The sequence below is a fragment of the Saccopteryx leptura genome, chromosome 7, assembly GCF_036850995.1.
Source record: "Saccopteryx leptura isolate mSacLep1 chromosome 7, mSacLep1_pri_phased_curated, whole genome shotgun sequence".
Classification (NCBI taxonomy): Eukaryota; Metazoa; Chordata; class Mammalia; order Chiroptera; family Emballonuridae; genus Saccopteryx; species Saccopteryx leptura.
Genome location: NC_089509.1, coordinates 111,110,781 through 111,130,611, shown reverse-complemented (window position 1 = coordinate 111,130,611; position 19,831 = coordinate 111,110,781). Strand labels below are relative to the sequence as shown.

General features: G+C 42.4%; 1 protein-coding gene and 1 long non-coding RNA gene across 3 annotated transcripts in view; one reads left to right on the top strand and one right to left on the bottom strand.

Moving 5' to 3' along the window:
• Window positions 1–19,831, top strand: part of LOC136378559 (uncharacterized) — a 510,347-nt gene that overhangs the window by 409,568 nt on the left and 80,948 nt on the right. The window lies entirely within an intron of this gene.
• CCL20 (C-C motif chemokine ligand 20) lies at window positions 15,100–18,517 on the bottom strand. 2 transcript variants are annotated; one of them, XM_066345799.1, is made up of 4 exons: window positions 18,378–18,517; window positions 17,072–17,186; window positions 16,128–16,205; window positions 15,100–15,455 (listed from the first exon to the last, which is right to left on the bottom strand). In XM_066345799.1, exons 1-4 carry the CDS (start codon window positions 18,457–18,459, stop codon window positions 15,434–15,436), a joined length of 297 nt encoding a protein of 98 aa, XP_066201896.1. In that variant the 5' UTR covers window positions 18,460–18,517; the 3' UTR covers window positions 15,100–15,433. The 2 variants fall into 2 exon arrangements, with proteins under 2 accessions (XP_066201896.1, XP_066201897.1); XM_066345800.1 differs by having other exon boundaries at window positions 17,072–17,183; window positions 18,378–18,506.

Below are 19,831 nucleotides of genomic sequence, written 5' to 3'. Positions count from 1 at the left end.
AACATATGAAAGTGTATAAAATGAACATGCATTATGTCAAATAATTATTTTTAAAAATCCATATAAGCTCCACCCATCATCACTCCCTGAAAACTCAGTTGCTCTGTTTTAGTCACACCGCGCTGACTCCCCTGAAGATCACTGGTAGCCTTGCCCTTATACCTGCGCTCAGTTGCTCTGTTTTAGTCACACCGCGCTGACTCCCCGAAGATCACTGGTAGCCTTGCCCTTATACCTGCGCTCAGTTGCTCTGTTTTAGTCACACCGCGCTGACTCCCCTGAAGATCACTGGTAGCCTTGCCCTTATACCTGCGCTCAGTTGCTCTGTTTTAGTCACACCGCGCTGACTCCCCTGAAGATCACTGGTAGCCTTGCCCTTATACCTGCGCTCAGTTGCTCTGTTTTAGTCACACCGCGCTGACTCCCTGAAGATCACTGGTAGCCTTGCCCTTATACCTGCGCTCAGTTGCTCTGTTTTAGTCACACCGCGCTGACTCCCTGAAGATCACTGGTAGCCTTGCCCTTATACCTGCGACCTTCAGCCTTCTCCATCGCCCGGCTCATGTAAACTAATGACTAAAATCCTGCAGCACACCAAAAATATATTTTATTTTCTGCCAATCTGACAAAAAAAAAATAGTTATAGTTTTGATTTATTCACACCAGATGGCTATTGTTGCATTGGCTGTGGTCATGTATTTATTTGACAATCTAAAGGAAAAAAGGAGAGTGCCCCTGAAGAAATAGTCAGGTATCCATGATTTAAAACACCCTGGCGCACCCACTGTGCTGGGGCACAGCAGTTGAAAATCAGTCGCTGCTTTACACTAACCACTTCCTCCCTCTCCTTTAGAGTTTCACCACCCGGGTTTGCATCATAAGGAATAGTATTTAACTCTGCCTTTCGCCCTCTTTCTTTCCTCTCGAGGCCGAGGCCGTGGTCAAGGCTCCGAGCTGCTGTTGCGTCCAGTTGCTGTGTGCATGTTCCACTTCCATCTGGCTTTCCATTGCTTCTAAGACTCCACTGTTCATTTCCTTCCTCCAAACTGGATGGACCTGTTTGGAGCTACTAAAATTATTCTTGTGCAAGATTCCTGGCACTCATGTGCATGCATTTCTCAAGGGTGAATAAATGAGAAAGAATAGTTATGTTCAGCTTTAGTAAAAGGTGCCAAACTGTTTTTGCAAACAGGTTGTAACAATTTGTATTCCCACTTGTAGTCTTTGAGAATTCCTTTTGATCCATTTAACTCACCATCCAACCTTTGCCCATCTGATGGGCCTGAATGGGCACTTTCGTCTCTGTCTGCCAGGAGCTACCCAGTTGACTGAGGTGTAAAAGTTGCTCCCATAAATTTGTTAATTCATAAAAGTCTCTTATGTTCATGAATCACAACAAGTTTATTCCAATGTCTGAATACTTTCAATACTTTCCAAGGATCTCTCGTTGGGAAGACTTGTTGTCAAGTGTCTATTGACAACATCAACTCTGATAGTTAATTTTTCTTTAACATATAAAAAGATTTGCTCCACTAGCATTGCTGGTATATAAGGCAAAGTTGTATAAGCCTTAATGCCAAGCAGAGTGAGGAAGGCTGCGGTGTGTCAAACAAAGGACGGAGAAAACCATTGAGTTCCCACATTCTTGAGCTCAGAGAGAAACCTTTCACCTTGCCTCACCAAGCAGTTTCGGATTCAAGAGCTTTGAGGTTTCCAGGGACTTCTGTGGAGTTCTGCTGCCTCTGGAGGCACAGGAATGCATTCTTCTCGATCTCACGGAGTCCCTCCTTAAACGTTCTCCCCTGGGAAGTTATTGCATGCCCACCAGTAAAGTTATTAAAATTACAAGTCTGTATGGATTGACAGTTTGATTAAAAGATGTAAAAACAGAATTTTTGGAAAGAGTTAACCCTGTGTCTTTGTGCTTGCTTGCAGGTCATTACTAGAGTGGGAATGGAAATGAGATAGAAGCTACCAAACGTAAAAGAACTGCCCCTGGTGGACACATATTCAAGGGTTTTCTAGAAATGCCAGTGCAGGGTTGCTAATAAAAATTCCCCACCTACAAACGAGTTTTTTCTTTAATTCAGATGTTAAGTGAAGGTATGAATTAATAGTCTGTAATTTTCTTAAGTCTCTTCTGGTTAGGACCTCTATGTTACGTTGTTTTAAAATCCTTATCTTTACATTTCTTCCACCTTCAATATTTTCTTTATTAGGTCATGTGTTTAAAAAAAAAGGTATTCAAATTGCCTGTTAGGCATGTGTGTATCAGATAAGTGATTCCCTTTCAGAAGAAATGCCTAAAGAGTTGGTAAGAAAAGGGAATATCTGTCATTAGAAACTTTTTGTAGATTGTCCTAACACTCTCCAAAAGTGATGTCTGAGAGATATAAACTGAGAGAATCTCGAACCCGTTCAGTTATCAGTCCCTACAAATCCCACCACATTATTTCCTAATTGATAAATGAATCCTTCTTAGCGAGTTATAGTTACAAGTCCATGAAACAAGAGGTTAAAACTTGAACTTCATTCAAAACGATCACAGCTGTCCTCCTGGTCAGCCTTGCTAATTTTTAAAAGTCAGGAATAAGCAACGTTTTGCAAGAAGAGAATGTCACCACTAAGGGGGTAAACACATAAACAAATGGCCGGGGCTTGTAGAACAGAGAGAGCACCAGGCTGAGCTCGGACGGCTCGCGTTCGGCAACCTTCTCAGCATGCGCTAGAGCAGATGCATGAGCCTCGTTTCTATCCTGTGGAAAAGATGAAATGAGAAAATATCTAAAATCACATGAGGGTTATTAATTTTTGTGACTGATTGATAGTAAGACTACAGAAACAATAAAATCTAAAACGTTTTTTTCAATCAGAGAAAGATCACAATGTTTTGCATATTCAAAAGATAAAACTAAATTAAAAAAAAAATCCACTGTCCACTTACTAGAATGGCTACCAAAATTTTTTTCTAATAACAACATTAAATGTCCTCAAGGATGTACAGCAACTAGAATTCCTCCTACACATGGTTGGCGAGAGTTTAAAATGTCCTAACTATTTCAGAGAAAGATACGGCAGTTCCATATATAATTAAATATGCATTTTCCCTCTAACCCAGTCATTCCATTCCTGCTTATTTATCCAAGAAATTTAAAAATATAGGTCCACAGAGAGACTTTATAAGCATATTCATGGAGCCTCATTCATACATAGTAACCCCAAACTGGAAACAGGTTGGATACTGGTCTACTTTAATCCCACCTATATCCTGCAGTCTAAATGAGCTTTTTAAAAAGATCTGGTCATTTTATTTCTCCTTCGGTGGTTTAAGATTAGACCCCAAATCGCTTTGCATCCGTCCTGACTTCGTCCTGTTTATATTCCCCACAACAGCCAGACAAGCGGCTGCCCTTCACTGCGTAGACCTGCCCTTGGTCCCCACGGTTCCTTTGTTCTCTCAGAGTGATGGATATTGCAAATTGGCTCACTCAACCTTCATTTGGCCTTCTACTTGGAGAGTTTGGAAAGCTAAACCAACATTTAATAAACTGCCTTTCACTTAGGGTGCAGGATGTGATGTTATCTGCCTGTTAGATATATTCGTCCAAGATCTGGAATGTGGAAATGAGGCAGGATCATCTTCGTGTCCTTTTTTTTCTGGTTCCTGCTCTCTGGCAAAGCCACAGAAACATGAGCTGCCTCTGCTAGCGTGCCACGACCGTCTCTAGCTTCCAGGGTAATACGTGATTGGGGTCCCTTGATGAGGCTCTTTAATGCCTGGACTGCAGCTACGGATTTCTGTCTTCCGGTTTCTGGATAGTCTAGAGGTGGCTGAAGTGGTGGCAACAGTGTCATCACTAGCTGCTGGTGATTTAAGCAAGAGTCTCGATTCCAACCTAGCTCCCCGAGTGGGTCAGTTTTCCGTGGTTCTAGAATCGTTCCTGGAGGCCCAACCTGAAACCCTCTCTCTCAGACCTTACCACGGATAGCATTGTGTGAATATGAAAAAAAAAAGAAAGAAAGAAGTATCTAAAAATATAAGATATTCTGAAATAACAGAAACTTACACTTGAGCAAGGATTCTAAACCATCTCAGACACTTGAGGAAAAAAATAAAGTACCTGACCCCACCCCAAACGTACAGAAAAAGAACTTCTCTAGGTAGAGCCTGACATATATTTTTAAAATCTCTCCAAGTGAGTATGATGTAACCCACTCAGCACAGGAGTACAGGGCAGACATGTAGGATTGTAAGTGGTGGAGGCTTGTAGACATTATGAGACCCAGTCTGCCACCTGATACAAGAATCTCAATGCTGACATTTTGATATTTCTCAACTTTCCTCTCCCATAGATTACTTTCTTGTCTGCAATAATTTACCAACTTAGCAGAAACTCTCTATTAAGAAATTCCACCGTGACAGAAAAAATAAAATAACTTCTTTCAAGACTATGCAATAAAGTAAATACCCATGTTCAACTGTGACTTAAAATCCACACTTTAATAGTATGTGATGTACAACTAAGCTCTTTAAAAATCTTTTATTAGCTTAAGACACATTCTAGATATTGTTAATATAACCAGAATCAGATCTCAAAGCAGTATGTCATAGAGTCGAGCAATAATAAGATATAATATAACATGCAATATTAAAGATAAGTATTTTAAAATAGACATTTAGAATAGAAGGCACGACTTAAAAAGAAACACATTTTAAAAATGAGTGATTTCAAAGGCTCTTACTTGGTCTTTTACTCAAGTGCTGGCTGAACAAAGAACAACGTATTTAATGTAGCATTTGGGGCCCTTTTAAAGTATAATATAAATACCAACGTACATTCACTTGCCTACTTAGTAATGATTCTTTCATTGCCACTGCGGTCTTACCCTGAGATGCTCGCTAACCTTTCCTCTTTTGTGAGTCCAACTCAATCACAAATAGAAAATAGAAAAATAATGAAACAAAACAAGATAACAAAAATGCGAACAAAAATCTGTACTTAGTAAAGAAACGATTATAGAAATGTGCACAAGGAACTTAAATCACAAAACAAAGAGAAAAGCGCAAAGTTTCTTCCAAAACCATACATGAGAACGGAAGTCCATCCACTCCAAATCTCCCAACTCTGGCGTTGTCACTGGAGGCGTGCTGCTTCCCGAGATGACAACGCTAGATAACGCTGGTGCCAAAATCCCTTTAAATGCTCAGCCCTCTTTTGAGTATCAACTAAGTTGAGTTCTTTGAAAATGGAAAGATTGGATGGTTACGTGATAGTGAAATATCACAGGGATCGCCTGGTCTGACCTGTGGGAGAGAGAATTTACACTAATAAAGAAATAAACACGAGAGCCCTGGGGGTCTGTTCGGAAGGAGGTTCATGGTTAACAACTTCATGCAGATCTTGCATCAGTTAAACCAGGTAGAAACTGGTTCCTGCTTCCTGAAACAGTGATTGCCATGAGGATTAGTAAGCTCATAAAGGAAAACAAAGAAATTTAGATGTTCGAACTACAAAAAGAAAACCGCATATTCACTGTGTTGCAGTTCAGCAGGTGAACTCACGATCACTGACTAACTTGGCAGGTAATTCCTGAGTACCTAGAATGCGACAATCACTGTGTGGAGCCCTGAGACAGGGTGGAGAACAAGGCCCTTGTTTTCATGGAGTTTATATTCTAGATATATTACATGTGCCTAGAATGCTACCAATAATCTGATGGTCTCGTTCTCTTCAGAAGCTCTAAGCACATAGATGTTGGGGTCAATCTGACCTGAGCTGGATTTCCAACCTCATCTTTTGATGAACATGCAATCCCGGGCCCTGTCCTACTTGGATGGCTCCCTCCTGCTCCTTGTCTTCATGGTGTACGTGTCCAACATAGCGCCCCCTTGGGTGGGCAGTGACCTGATCCCGCTGTGTTCAAAGAGAAAGCTCATCCCTGTGCTTCAGAAGGGGAAGAAAACAAAATTGTTCTTGCCTTCATCAACTTTTCCTTTTTCCTTAATCAGTTTCCCAACTTAGGGACCCTCTCTTGGTAGGACGTGTGTAGGTTGATCGTGACCTCTAAGAGATGAGCAGGCCTGTTCCCTCTCCTGTGGACATTTCCCAGGAACCCAACCCACTCAGTCACGAGAATCAGTGGGACACCTTGTAGAAGTAAACTTCTCAGACCCCACTCTGGACCTAAGAAATCAGAGTCTCTGTGGATTTCTAGGTTTAACCAAGAGATGAAACCAGGTGGGTATTTCTATTTCTGACAAGTCCAGAGAGTCTATCAAAATTTTAGTGTTCTTTTCTAAAGACTTTTTTCCTTATGAAATTAATATATGTACACAGTAGGAACTTTTTAAAGAGAACAAAAAAATGTCGAGAAGAAAACAAAATGTACCCCTTATCCTAAAGCCTGGAAGTAAAGAAAATTATTATCTTGATTTTTTTTTCATTCTTTTCTATATATGCACATATATTTTTTCTAAAATGCTTAAGATTATACTATAAATACTATTTTTTTTTTCTGGTAAGTGTTCTCTGTATATATGCCCATATATTCTGAACACACATCTGACTCATTTTACATAAATAATTTCAGTTAACTATATATATTGAGACTCTGTTATGTGTAAACACTATTTTAGGTGCTAGGGGCAGTGAGAATAAACAGGAAGAGACCTGTGTCTTAATGAACTTGTGTTACAATGACAGAAGATGGTCAAGAAACCAGCTAACTGATACATAAATGAATAAAGTAATTATAATAATAAGTACTAGTGTCAGAATGATAACATTTAGGTGCCTACTGGGTGCCTGGCATGGTTCCAAGCATAAACGCATTTCATCCTCGTAACAACCCACAGGGATTACTAGAATTACCCTCATTTTACAAATGTGAAGACAGAGACACCAATTGCTTGTCAACTTATCTAAGTATCTAGAAGGTGCTATGAAATAATAACTGGGAAGACCAACTTAAGTCAGGTGGCCGGAAGAGACCTCTGCAGAGGTAGTATTAGATCTTACAAGGTAAGGGACGCACAGAAGCAGCACTACAGAAACTGAACGGCATCGTGGGTGACAGAAGGACATTTGCAGGATCCTGTGGCTTGAGGGAGTGCCCCTTTCATTTCTGGAGTGTGGGGAATTCTGGGTGTTCTGGGAAGGTGTTGCAATGGTGACTGGAGGTCCAAGGCATAATAATGTTACTAATCAGTAGAGAAGTAACCTGACAATTTTAACAATCCCAAGTGACACCAGCGAAAACCAACAGTGGACATACTGAGTATATGTGCTTGTACGGCCATTGTGTATTCAAGTTGTCCCTCCTGATTAGATAATTCCATTGTTGTTCTTTTAGCACTGCCATGAGCAGCTGTATTCATAAATATTGATGCCCTTGTGCCATTATTTCCTTAGGATAAGGTCCCAGGCAATAGAGATTCTGTGAAATGTGTGCGCATATTTAAGCCTTTTGACATATCCTGAAAAATTGAAAAATTGCCTTTAAAATGTATCAGGTTACACTGCCACCAGTTGTGTACGAGTGCTGGTTTTCCCTGGGAAGCCTCAAGCAGTTTTCCTAGCCATTGAAAGTCATCCAAAGAGCACCCGCTAGGTGCAAGATCCTGTGCTAGACACTGCAAGCAATGCAGTGGAGTTGAAACGACATGATGCTCTTTTCCCACCAGGAGTCCAGCACTGTGCAGAGGTGAAGCCCGCTCTGTGAATACAGCGATGGCAGAAGGAGGCACGCGCTCCATCGCTGGGAGACAGGATGTGCCGTGGGTGCGCCGAAGGATGAAAAGGTAGTTCTGACTGGACCGATCTGTGAAAGGCCCAGGAGCTGGGTCTTGACCTATTAAATAGGATTGTGGGCAGCATTCTAAGTGAAGCTATCTGAAGAGATATATAAAGAAGCCACGGTACAGACTGCCCAAGCCTTGAACAGGAAGTCAGTGAGCCTGGAGTGTGGGGAACATGTGAGTTACTCCTAAAAGCAGGATGGACAAGATCATGGAGGGCCCTGCAGCCCAGGCTGAGGATCTGATCGGTGATGCCGACCCAGTGGCAATGTATCAATATAATGCAGGGAAAGGTAAAATCCATTTCTGAGGATACGTATGGCGATGCCGGACAGGCATATTCCAATAGACAGGAATTGGGAGTCTGGAGAACTTGTTAGGAGGTGAGAGTCACAGGAAGAAGGCAGGGATGGTGAGGACGGAGACACAGCTGTTCCGAACCCTCCTCCCCAGGATGAAGACCGGGCAGCCGTGGCCCTCGTGTGTGTGTGTGTGTGTGTGTGTGTGTGTGTGTGTGTGTGTGTTTGTGCTCACATGTCCCTTTTCCCACCTGAAACGCGTCCTCACGCACTCGGCTAGGGGGCTTCCTAGCTGATCTCGGATAAATTCTGCAAGTCCCCAGGGGGACTTGTAGCTGCCCCCCCCCCCCCCAGGACTCGCGGCCGCTCCCGGAACTTCCATAGCCTTTCTCGTACACTGCTGCTTTTATAGTTGTTTTTTTTAAAGCCTCGTTCTCCTTCTCCTTCACTGTAGGTTAAAATGCGCAATTTAGGGGTTTTGTTGTCAGAGTTTTGGGGGGGCAGGAGGGGTTGTTTGTTTGTTTTAGTTTTGGAGGAGACAAGATTTTCACCCCCTTCCTCCCCCTCCCCTTAGTTGTACAACGGAAAACATCCCTTCACTCCGCCTGACATTTCCATCGCGGCTGACTCATCTGCAGGCAGGGTTCCCATCCAGATCCGGTCGCAACGGTTTGTACAGCAGGGCGGGCCGAGGAGAGGCAGGCCCGGTCGGGCCCGGCCCGCGTCAGAGCCGGGCTGAGCAATGAATGCCGCGGTGGCAGGACAAGACGGAGGGAGAACAAGCATCAATCACCCTGGGAGCCCTGAGGACAGAAACCAAGGAAGTGGAATCCTTAAAACACATGAAACTCAGCATCTGGGCCAGATGAGATCGCACCTGATGCGCCTAAAGCAGAGAACCACGGGCCCCCCACGCAGTGGTGAAAGGTCAGAGCCACCAGCGCAACCGCCTGAGACTGGATTTGGTTCAAGGAGCCGGATGCTCCTTGGCCTTTCTGCCTGAAGCCTCTCCCGTACACGCATCCATCCAAGGGCCGGGCAGGCTGCCGTCCGGCTGCGGTTAAACCGAAGACAGGGCTTCCTGCCCCTCCCATTACTGAGGGTGGGCTGGGGGGGGGGGGGACACAGTGACACCCCTCACGTTTTTCAGATCAGAACCATACGTGTCAGGTTCTGCCTGGAGACATGAGAGACAGGCTGCCTGATGGTTCGGGAACAAGGGGATATAAGTTTCATCAGGACTGTTCCACTCTGTGACCGTAATTTTATCCCAATAACAGGGCTGAGATGGATGTTAGAAAACTGCTAGGCCGAAGAGTTTGTTTACACAGGGAACTGAGGGTTTGGGGAGAAAAGGTGGCGTTTGGGAACCATGTTAAGAGTGAGTTTAGGAACACCTGTGCTAAGTCTCAAAGGACCCGGGTTCAGTGTCCGTCTGCTCTGCCCAGTCCCTGTGTTAGTTGGCCACAGCTGCTAGAAGAAACACCACAGACTGGGAGGCTTAAACAACTCATTAATTTTCTCACATTTCTGCAGGCCGAAAGTCCAAGATCAAGGTGTCAGTAGGGTTGGTTTCCTCAGAGGCTTGTCTTTGGCTTGCAGATGGCCGTCTTCTCCCTGTGTTGTCACGAGACCTTCCCTCCGTCTGTGTCTGTGTCCTCATCTCCTCTTCCCATAATCCTCTCCATCTGCCATTGCATTAGGGCCCACTCTTATGACCTCATTGAACCTTATTAACCTGCTTGAAGACTTGTTCTCCACATAGGGTTACATTCTGCAATGCTGGAGGTTAAGACTTCCATATATAAATATTGAGGAGATGACACAATTCAGCCCATAAGAGACCTTCACTCTTTGGCTCTGTGCCCACCTGGGTTAGACTCTCTATTTCACAACTCAGAAGTCGGGCTGCTCTTGTCTTCCCTGGATTTCCTCTAAACTCTAAGCTCATTATGATCTGAGACCGAATGAATCTAATCACAACACTGCCCTCATCCCCTGGAATTTAGCTCAATTTAAACTTAACATCAAGTTATTGAAATTCAAGTGAAGGAGGAAGGGAGCAGGAAGAAGAGTGATAAAAGTTTCCCATACTACAATAGTTTTTCAAACCTGGGACCCTTTACTGTTATAAATGCCTTGGTTCCGACTAGAAAATGAAGTCTATGGCTTATCACACTAGCGCATGGGCAGCATTCTCGGTCACCACATGATTGGACCAGATTTATTCATAAAGGCTGTGAATCTGTTTCAATTGTGTTAGAGCCAGAGGAAGAAAACAAATTTGCAAAGTCACCAAATTCTGTGGATATAAATTAATGTTGCGGTGTGCAAATTAAATCATCAAAGCAGTTTAGAGTGGTATGTAAGTTCTTCTAACTCGAGTTAGTCCCTTAGTAGAGTTGATATTTGGTTAATAAAAAAAAAGTCAATTTAGTGAAAATTAGCTTATAGCCCGAGGGATTTTGATTCCTGCTCTACTCCTTCCGTCAGAGAAAGCCAAGGCCTAGAGTAGCAGGTCTCCATGGACCTTAGTTCATCTCTGAAAATTAAGACCATACTTTTGGGTCAGTTTAATCACATCTGATCACATTTGTCTTCCTTACCTTATTTAGGTTTTTTTCTTGACCATTTTTTTTGGAGGGGGGAAGTAAATTGTTACAGGCTTTTCAGAAATATAGAGAAGTTCCCCATCCCCACCCCCAGCCCCAATTTCTATCCCTGTACCTGCCTTTAACTTTCTTTCAGGTTATACACTTCTTTGGTGACCTACTCGGCCTTTTTCGTCCCTCCTTTGTAAGTCACATGGAAGCAGAGACTTTGTCTTGCTTATTCCCAGTGGCCAGAACAGTGCCTGACGCAGAGCTGGGGCGCAGTCAATAGTTCCTGATTGAATGGGTAGAAACATAAGTTTTAGTCAACAAACTGTGGTTTAACAAGAAGGAAAAGCACAGCAGTGTGAAATGGAAGAAGGTGCCCACATCACAGGTGTAGCTTACTCTTTGAAGAAACAGATGTTTTAAGTTGTTGATACCAAAAAATATATATATATCTAAAATGTTCTATATTTTAACACTTTGATACTTTCTAAAACAGCAGAACACACAGATGACTATGAGGCTGACAAAGAACCAACAAAAGAACCAACATGAAGAAGCATCAGACCCACAGGTGCCACTGTCTTCTTAGACACAAAAACACCTTGATGCCAGATGCCAGACCAACTAGTTCCATCGTATCTCTCTGCACATCACATAAAGTGCATGTAACCCTGGGTAGATAAATTCTTTAATTCTCTTGCCATCGGTTTCTCTATTCACACAATGGCATAACCATAGTGCCTACCTAGTCTTTAAATGAGAGAATACAGCAGCGGTCTTAGCAAGTGATATTGGCACTGAGTGCCTAAGAGTCTTGATATCATAAACGACATGACTACCACCCATATCCAGACTCTAGCATTCATCTGTCCTTTCTCCTGCTTCTCATGCTTCCCCCCAGTGCTGTTGAGTGCCTCCAGCTCGTTTCCATGCTGTCCCGCTCTGACAGCTCTCCCCCGTCCTTCCACCTTTCACTCCCCTCTCTCCTTGCCTCAACTGAAACCGGAGTCTATGGGCAAGAACATCACTTCCCCTATGGTCTTCTCAAGACAACCTTTGAGCCAGGAGCAGGTGAAGACCAGCCTTCGTGTATTTCTTTGATGGACCTTCTCTATTTTCACACGTCTTCCCCATGACCTCCTTTGAAGTACATGCATGACCATCCGCTTTCCCTCCCTCCGGCTGTGAACTGAAGGTCTTGGTCAGTTCTTCTCATTCCTTGAAGGCTTTAGCACCGGTTCACAGTCTCTCCTTTCTCTCCTATTGCTGGCATTAAGTTAGACAACTTCACACCAGAACGCTACTTTGTAAAGTGGTCTTGTCCCTCTCCCCTCCCCAATCAAGTTGAAGCCCAGCCTTTCTTTCTAAGAGTCAGGGGACATGCTAAAGGACACCATAGAGATTAAATCAACAAAACTAAGAAGGTAGGAAAGTTCAGGACAAATGTCCTGGTTCCTCCAAAACACAAATTGCAAAGAAAAAAAATGAAGGGAGTGTGATAATAAGAAACATAAATTAAAAGAAACAAACAGATGCAATGTAAGGAATTTATGGGCTCTTCATTCAAACAAATCAACTGCCAACAAAATAAGAAAAAATAAAATGTCTGACCTGTGGTGGCCAAGTGGATAAAGCATCGACCTGGAACGCTGAGATCGCTGCTTGGAAACCCTGGGTTTGGCTGGTCAAGGCACATACAGGAGTTGATGCTTCCTGCTCCTCCCCCTTTCTCTCTCTCTCTCTCTCTCTCTTTTCTCTCCAAAATGAGTGGATAAAATCTTAAAAAAAAAAAGAATAGAAAAACAACTTTTCTTGAAACAAACGAGGAAATTTGAACATTGACTGGATGTCTAGTGATATTAAGAATTAAGTGTTCATCTTTTAATCTATGATAATAAAACTACTCTTGTGTTTCTAAAAGTCCCTGGAGTAAACAAGATGTTACTAGAAATGAAGAGGAAGTTCCACATTGATGCAGGACCAGTCCATCTGGAAAACACAACGCCTCGAAATACATGATGAAGCAAAACCTGACAAAATCGAAGGGAGGAATAGACAATTCAGCAGAAACCACTGGATACGTCCATACCGTGTTTTCAATAATAAGTAGAAAGACTAGACAGAAGATCCACGAGAAAACAAAATACTTGAGCAACACTCCGAACCAAGTAGATCTTACACCCACACACTTGTCATTGGAATGTCTTCATTGCGATCAATAAATTGGCATTCTGACCTAGAAATTTCCGTCTCCAGAACCTCAGTTAATAGCTATTAGTATTCCTGGTCCCAGAAGATTCAGACACCTTCAGAACACTAAGGAGATGTTTCCTGGTCTGCCGGGCTCACCCAGTGAGGTCTCCCAGCAATCAGCCAACGGAGCTCTCTGGCGAGGCTGTTCCCAGTAGCGAGGCTGCTGGTGGTGCGGGGGAGGGTGGTCTGGGACAGGCTCAGGAATCCAGAGCTTTCTCCTCTGCACCCGTCTTTTGCATGGTTTTCCGCAGCCTCCCGTCTCTCCCCTTGCACATTAAAGCTCTCCCTGTTCCCTCTGCTTCCTGCTTCCATCCTACCTCCCTTTCCTCCCACTTGGATTTTTTAAATAGTCGCCCAGTGTTTTTCCACATTCAAGTTCAAACCACTCTACTTTGTTGAGGTAACAGTTTCATTTAACCTGCAACCACTCCATCCCGGGTGGCTCGGTTGGTGGCGTGATTGACTGACGTATTAGGTGGGACAGCTCCTTGTGCAAGGCTGTCCTGAGCATTCCAATAGGCTTAGCATCCCTGTCTCCCGCCCACTGGATATCTATATTGCCTCATCTTCAGACATTGGGACAAATAAAAGATGCTCCCAGATATTTCCAAAGGGCCTTTTCAACTGAGTGGCTCCTACCGGCCCCTCCTACCTCAGTTCAAGTATTGGCCTGAACAATATACCAATGCTATCTTCACAGTTCAAAAACATCCAGCGTTGGCTATTTAATATGGTTCAACAGAACAGTCTTTCCTTCTGGAAGCCCTTACTTCTCATGCCCTTCAGCACCCTGTTATTCCAGTGCTAATCACCGTGCGTCATGACAGCTGCTTTACCTGTCATCCCCTCCCGCTAACCATACTTCTCAACCCTAATTACCTGGGAGCAAAGACCAAGTCCTCCCTTTATCTCTGGCTATCTCATGCTTCCTTTGGCTCCGTGCCTGGCATAGAAGAGGGACTACGCTCATGTTTGATGAATAAACAAACAGGATGTTGAGCATACTTTCCCTGATGAGTCAAAGTGATGATTCCTGACCACAGAAAGGGAGATGTCTTCAGGGCCTACTGAGCCACGCACAGCTGTTGGCTCTCCACCAGATGACCCAGCACTGCCCAGCTTTACTACTCGCCTGCTGGGTTCCGCATCATATCACCAGCATTCCTGCATCCAGTGACCTTACCACTGGCCTTTGGAATCTGAGGCAGACTGTCCCGCCTACAGTGTGGAGGCGAGCCATAAACTTTGGTGACTACACTGGATCAGGGTCTTTTTGCCTAATTTCTGGGTTCTTGCATGGGCTTCACACACGTGAAGTCTCTCCGCTGGTTAGTGAGGCTATATTGTGTTCTAAGGACCTTGTTCATGGTCATGCTCCTTTTGGAAACAGCTAAACGAACTCAGCAGAACTTTTGAGGTACAGAAATGTTCTGTGCTGAGAGGCCCATTGCTAGGTCCCTGGCTGGGGACAGAATGACGGACTAAGTGATGTCTCCAGGTAGTTTTGAAATGGTTGTGCTATCCCTGGAGTCACAAAGTAAAAGGGGGAATTTATTTTTATTTTTTATTTATTTTGTGGAATTCGGTCCTTTTTAATGATCCCAACATTAGAAGGAGCAAACATCTAAGAATGTTATGGCAACTCTTAAAACCTTCTAAAGTATCCATATATCCCAAGACTTTTAAATCAACGGACTTTGATCATGTAGACATATGGGTGCGATTTCTCAATTTAAAAATCGTTATATTTCAATAAATACTGAGCTATGAATCTCAGCTATAGGAGCTTTCCAATTTCTGATCTGGATGACTTTGAATCCAAAAAAAAAATGCCACTTTGTATTATAATTCATATAGAATAAAGTCCAGGACCCTGAGGGACAAAGGAAAGGGGGATAACTAGGCAGAAGTAACGGGGAACACAATGTTTCAGAAAATGTTTCTATTTCCTCCTATACCTTTAAATACTTTTATATACCTTAAATGCTATGTAAATCAACAAACAATATTTGTGTTTTTTTCTTTTTCTTTTTAATATTTATTCTCATCACTTTTCTCTTTTACAGGTAATTACAATTTAAGAAACAAAACTGTGTAAACAGAAGAACGTTAAATAGTTTTAAAAAAAGAACTGTTGCTCGTCAAAAAAAAAAAGAGAGTAATATCCTTTTATTCCTCCAAGCATAATTTTATAACTTGTACTCAACTAAATAGTTTATGGGAAATTAATATTAAATAGCAAAAACACATACACAAAAAGCCCACAGAGATAAATAACTTAACACAAAAGAGTTTGACTCCTATGCAATGCTTAACAAAGCAAAGCGTGATGCAATATGTATCAACTTCATTAACTGGACAAGTCCCCAGGACAGCAATCAGATAAGTGCTAACCCCCCACATCGTGCAAGTGAAACCACCCACGGCAGTGAGGTCCTTTCTGTTCCTGGGTGTGTCCAATTTCATTGCGGAGACCATCGTTCCTACATCTTCTTGATTCTGTGGCTGTGTAGAGAAAGAGAAGAAACGAATAAGCCAAGATAGGGGCCTGGCTAGTGGCAAAGGCTTTGGTGGCTACTGCTCGCCTCTCATTCCCTAACCCCATCTCAGGATGCCAAAGAGCTCTGAGCCCAGATGCGGAAATCGAGGTTCAGAGAGGAAGGACCTTGCCCGTCATAACTCAGTTTAGGTGATGACAGAACAGGATGTGAACATTTTTATGTTGTGTCTTCCAATTCAGCGTCCATGGCACGCTGGTGTTAGATGACTTCTGTCCATTGGTAAAATGGGGCTCTCTGTTATCACCATCGTAAATCAAAACCATTGTTCTCTTTTTTTCGCTGTTCATTTTTCAGTTTTTAACAAACAAATGTCATGGGGTCTGTAAATTATATGAACAGGCGGCATTCTCGCAACAAGAATCAACCAGCTCGTTGACTATCAATTGCACAGAGGAAGCTGATACAGCATGTGAAAGATCAGTGGATGTTAAAATAATAAAAATGATTTCTAAGTGAAAAAAAGCGAGTTTTTGCTTTGACGGTCCGACTCAAATTTCCCTTTTAAAGCATTCCACAGTGCTTAGCAAAACACTGCAGCGAGCCTGGGAGCCCCACTCCGCAGCGTGCTCGCGCCCCGGACCCTGGGAGAGTGGCTGCCGCGCTGACCGTTGCCTACCTGAGGACGTGCACAGCGCGTTTCACCCACTTCATCTTCGGGTCTGCACACACAACGAATCCCTTCTTTGTGTGGAAGCTGGAAAAGTCAGAAAATTGCATGTGTCTTTAAAGAGCTTTTTAATGGCTTTGTCATTGAACATGCAATGAAAATTTCACATTCCCACTGACTGTTCTACACACGAAGCATTTCATTTGTTTCAGAGGTGAAACGAAATGCAAAAAATAAATAAATAAATGATCCCAATAAAGCTTGATGCAAGAAATGAAACCACGCTCCCTGGCTTTTTCTGCAATTTACCAAATGGTTGTGCAATGGCAGGAAGATAACGTCCCAGAATTGCATACATATCTGATCAACAATTTCTATTATTTCAAAGTATAATAGCCTATATAATGCAAGACTACTATACAAGACAGTATAATTACTCTCAGTTTTTACTTATAGCCTCAACCATTTTCTGGTAGAAGATGCTCATTTTCAAGTCAATATGGTTTCCATATTTTCCTGAAATAGCACTTCAGTAGCTTATAAGTGTTTTTTAGAAAGTGACTTTGTCTCCTATTGTGTTTTTTTTAAAAAAAACAACAAAACTTTTGCCTTATTCCAGTTCTGTATAGAGTCAGCTTTGAGTGGAGACTCCTTCCATCACTACAGAAGGAAACTTAACTTTGAATGGTGAACCCACCGTGTAATATACAGATGATGTATCACAGAACTGTACATTTGAAACCTATGTCATTTTATTAACCGAGGCCACCCTAATAAATTTAATAAAATTAAATATAGGTGTGTGCGAGCTTTTAAATAGACACGCACTGCTAAAACAAAGCTATCTTTGCTACGCTTGTTATTTCTAAAACTCAAAAATGGCAAAAACTTTCTATTCCTGAAATTTCCATGGACTCCTGATACAACCGAGTTCAAATCAGTCAGGAACTTACATGACCGCGTTGATGTCACAAGCTTCATCGGACAGCTGCTGTGTGAAGCCCATGAGAAATCGGATCGGGATGCTCTTGTCCGTGTAGCCAAGACAGCAATCAAAGGAGCTTGCTGCTGAAAGGAAGTGAGAGGTGTGAGCCGCAGGGATATACTCGTACTAAACTAAATAGTACTGTTTAGTGTGATAAGCTGCTCTGTGATAAGCCGTATAAAACTACCTGTCATTGTGGAGAACCTGGAATCTGATTCATGTGGGAGATAAAGTTTTTAGATGAGAAGTTCCAGTGTCTTTGAGACCCAACTGAACATAGTTTCCAGTTCTCTTTAAAAAAAATAAAATAAAATAAAAAATAAAAAACTGTTTGTGCTAGGGAAGTTTTGGTTCAATAGTATCGTTTAGAAGTGCACGACTTCTCCTAAAAAGCACATCTTTAGAAATACAAACTGTCTTATTCAACCCACGCTATCATTATTAAAGAATATAAGTAACTCCCGCTGGAAGAAACTCTTAGAGATGAGCTTCCAAATTCAGAAAATGAATAAATTGTTAGATTTTCAGCTAGTATCTGGCTACTGAGTATCGGCAGGAGAGGAAGGATAAGACTTTTCAAAGGAAAATGTAATTGATGAAAGTTGCTTTGATCAGAGCTATTACTAAAGCAATTTGAAATTACAATAGCGAATGGAAAATTTTCATTTTGCTTGTAAAAGTTCAACAGGTGTATTTTTAGGAATGCACCTGTTGCTAAAAGTGATGTTTTCTTACAGCAATAAAGCAATACTTGGACATTCCTCCAAGTTAAATTATAACCTGTTCTAAGATAAGAGATGAATGTTATCACAAAGTTAGCAAATGATGTTTCAGAGGCTTTGCAAGGTTGAAAAATTCAGGTGCCTTAAGCCACCCCAAAAGAATGAGTTTTGAACTTCACAGAAACTGGTTGGGAGCTGAGAAAGTTGTAAAACTGAGCGTGTTCCTCACATTTCAGAAACACTCCATTCTCTGGTAATGTTACCCAATTGACACCACTCCCAGAAATAGCACTTTGGTGGCATTCTGGAGCTTGGGGGGTCTCTGGGGAACCCCCCCCCAAATCTGCTGGGGTTGACAGCAGGGAGAAAAGCTCAGAGGCAGCAGGAACTGTTCCCTCCTTCACTCGCCAGTGAGCTGACAACTCCCATTACTCCCTTTTGAAGCCTTTCTAACAGGCTTCTGTCCTTTGGGGACCCCTCAGATGAGCTCAAAATTCGAGAAAAAATGAACACAGTGCTTCTTACTGTGTGAGCCGAGAGAGCGGTACTCACCTTCTGACTCGCTGCAGAGGTGGAGGAGCAGCACTGACATCACAGCAGCCAGGAGCAAACTCTTGCTGCTGCTACTCATCATTTCTGGAAGAACAGACGTGCTCAGTGCTGGGTACCAATGCTCTCAGCGCTGCTGTGCCCTGACAGCCACCTGGGACTGAGATGGCACTACTTATAGCAAATATTGGGAATGTACACAAAAGGCGTGTTCTCCCGTGGGGCTTTCCCCAGTGAGGGACCTGCCCCATCACGTCGTCACAAAGAAAAACCATGAGGAAAACTTCCTGCCTTTCACTTGTTGGGAAGGTGTGAAGGTCAAGCTGGGGGAGGAGAGAAAAGGGGGAAAATCCTGTTACATCCTTTGAAGATTTTCCACCCAGTTTTACATTAATCTCTTGTCTCTGGGAAGAGAGGACAAGGGTTAGCCATAAAACAAAGGTCAGCCCCACACAGAAACATTCCAGAGTTCTTATTGTTATATCCTATTTGCTTTCCAAAGCCAGTCAGAGAGGAGGAGGAGGATGAAGTAGGATTCCAGGCATACTCAGGGATCATAGACAATTGCACAGCTGGTGCTCGGCTATCTCCAAACACCTGGAATTCTTTGGCTACCATTCAGAGCAGGTAATATAACAATGCTGTAGTGGCATCCGTCCCCAACTTCTGTGAAAAATATCAACCCTTAAGTAAGACTCAAGCCTCAGTTTCATCTTGGTTTTGTGTGAACTCTTCTAAGATTCGGCTACATTGATATTACTCTAATCAATATTGCAGCCCAGAGAGCTAACTTCACCTGTCCCACACTCTTCATGCAAATGTCGTTATATAATTCAAATCCAAACTTCAGAAAGGTTGAAAAAGAAGAAGAGGGAAGACTATCAGCAGTGGTTAAAACAACCAAGCATGTTAAATAATAGCAACAACATAATAATATAATATGCATTCTTAACTGATGATACTGGCATAAGAACTTTCTACTAAGGAGAATGTCATTGTATGCTAGGGACGGGGTTTGCAGGACAGGTGAACTGTAAAGAAACAACACAAGGGAGTTTGGGGAGGGATAAAATTATTTTTTATCTTATTAGGGTCATAGTTATACATATCTACACATGTGTTACAAATCATAAAGCTGCACATCCAAAGAAAATAGTGAATTACATAATACAATCATTTTAAAAATAAAATCATACAATCAAACAATCAACAAAAGGGAACTGAAGTTGCTATGCTTATATTTAAAAAACAAAAAATTTCAGTTTTACAACAAAAATGTGACTAGAAGTCAAGAGGAACTTCCATAATGATAAAGAATCAATCCACCCCAAAGATACAAAAATTATGACCAAATACACAACAACAATAACACCTCAAAATACATGAAGAGAAACTGAGAAAATTGAAGGGAGGAATAGAGAATTCAACAATAAAGTTAGATATGTCAATGCATACAC

What these genes read in the sequence shown, in the direction of transcription:
- CCL20 (XM_066345799.1), bottom strand. Translation starts at nt 18,459, where the DNA reads ATGATGAGTAGCAGCAGCAAGAGTTTGCTCCTGGCTGCTGTGATGTCA. An exon ending in CCTCTGCAGCGAGTCAGAAG is followed by an intron (nt 17,187 to 18,377) that starts GTGAGTACCGCT and finishes ACTTCCTTTCAG; the next exon opens with CAGCAAGCTCCTTTGATTGC. An exon ending in TGTGACATCAACGCGGTCAT is followed by an intron (nt 16,206 to 17,071) that starts GTAAGTTCCTGA and finishes TGACTTTTCCAG; the next exon opens with CTTCCACACAAAGAAGGGAT.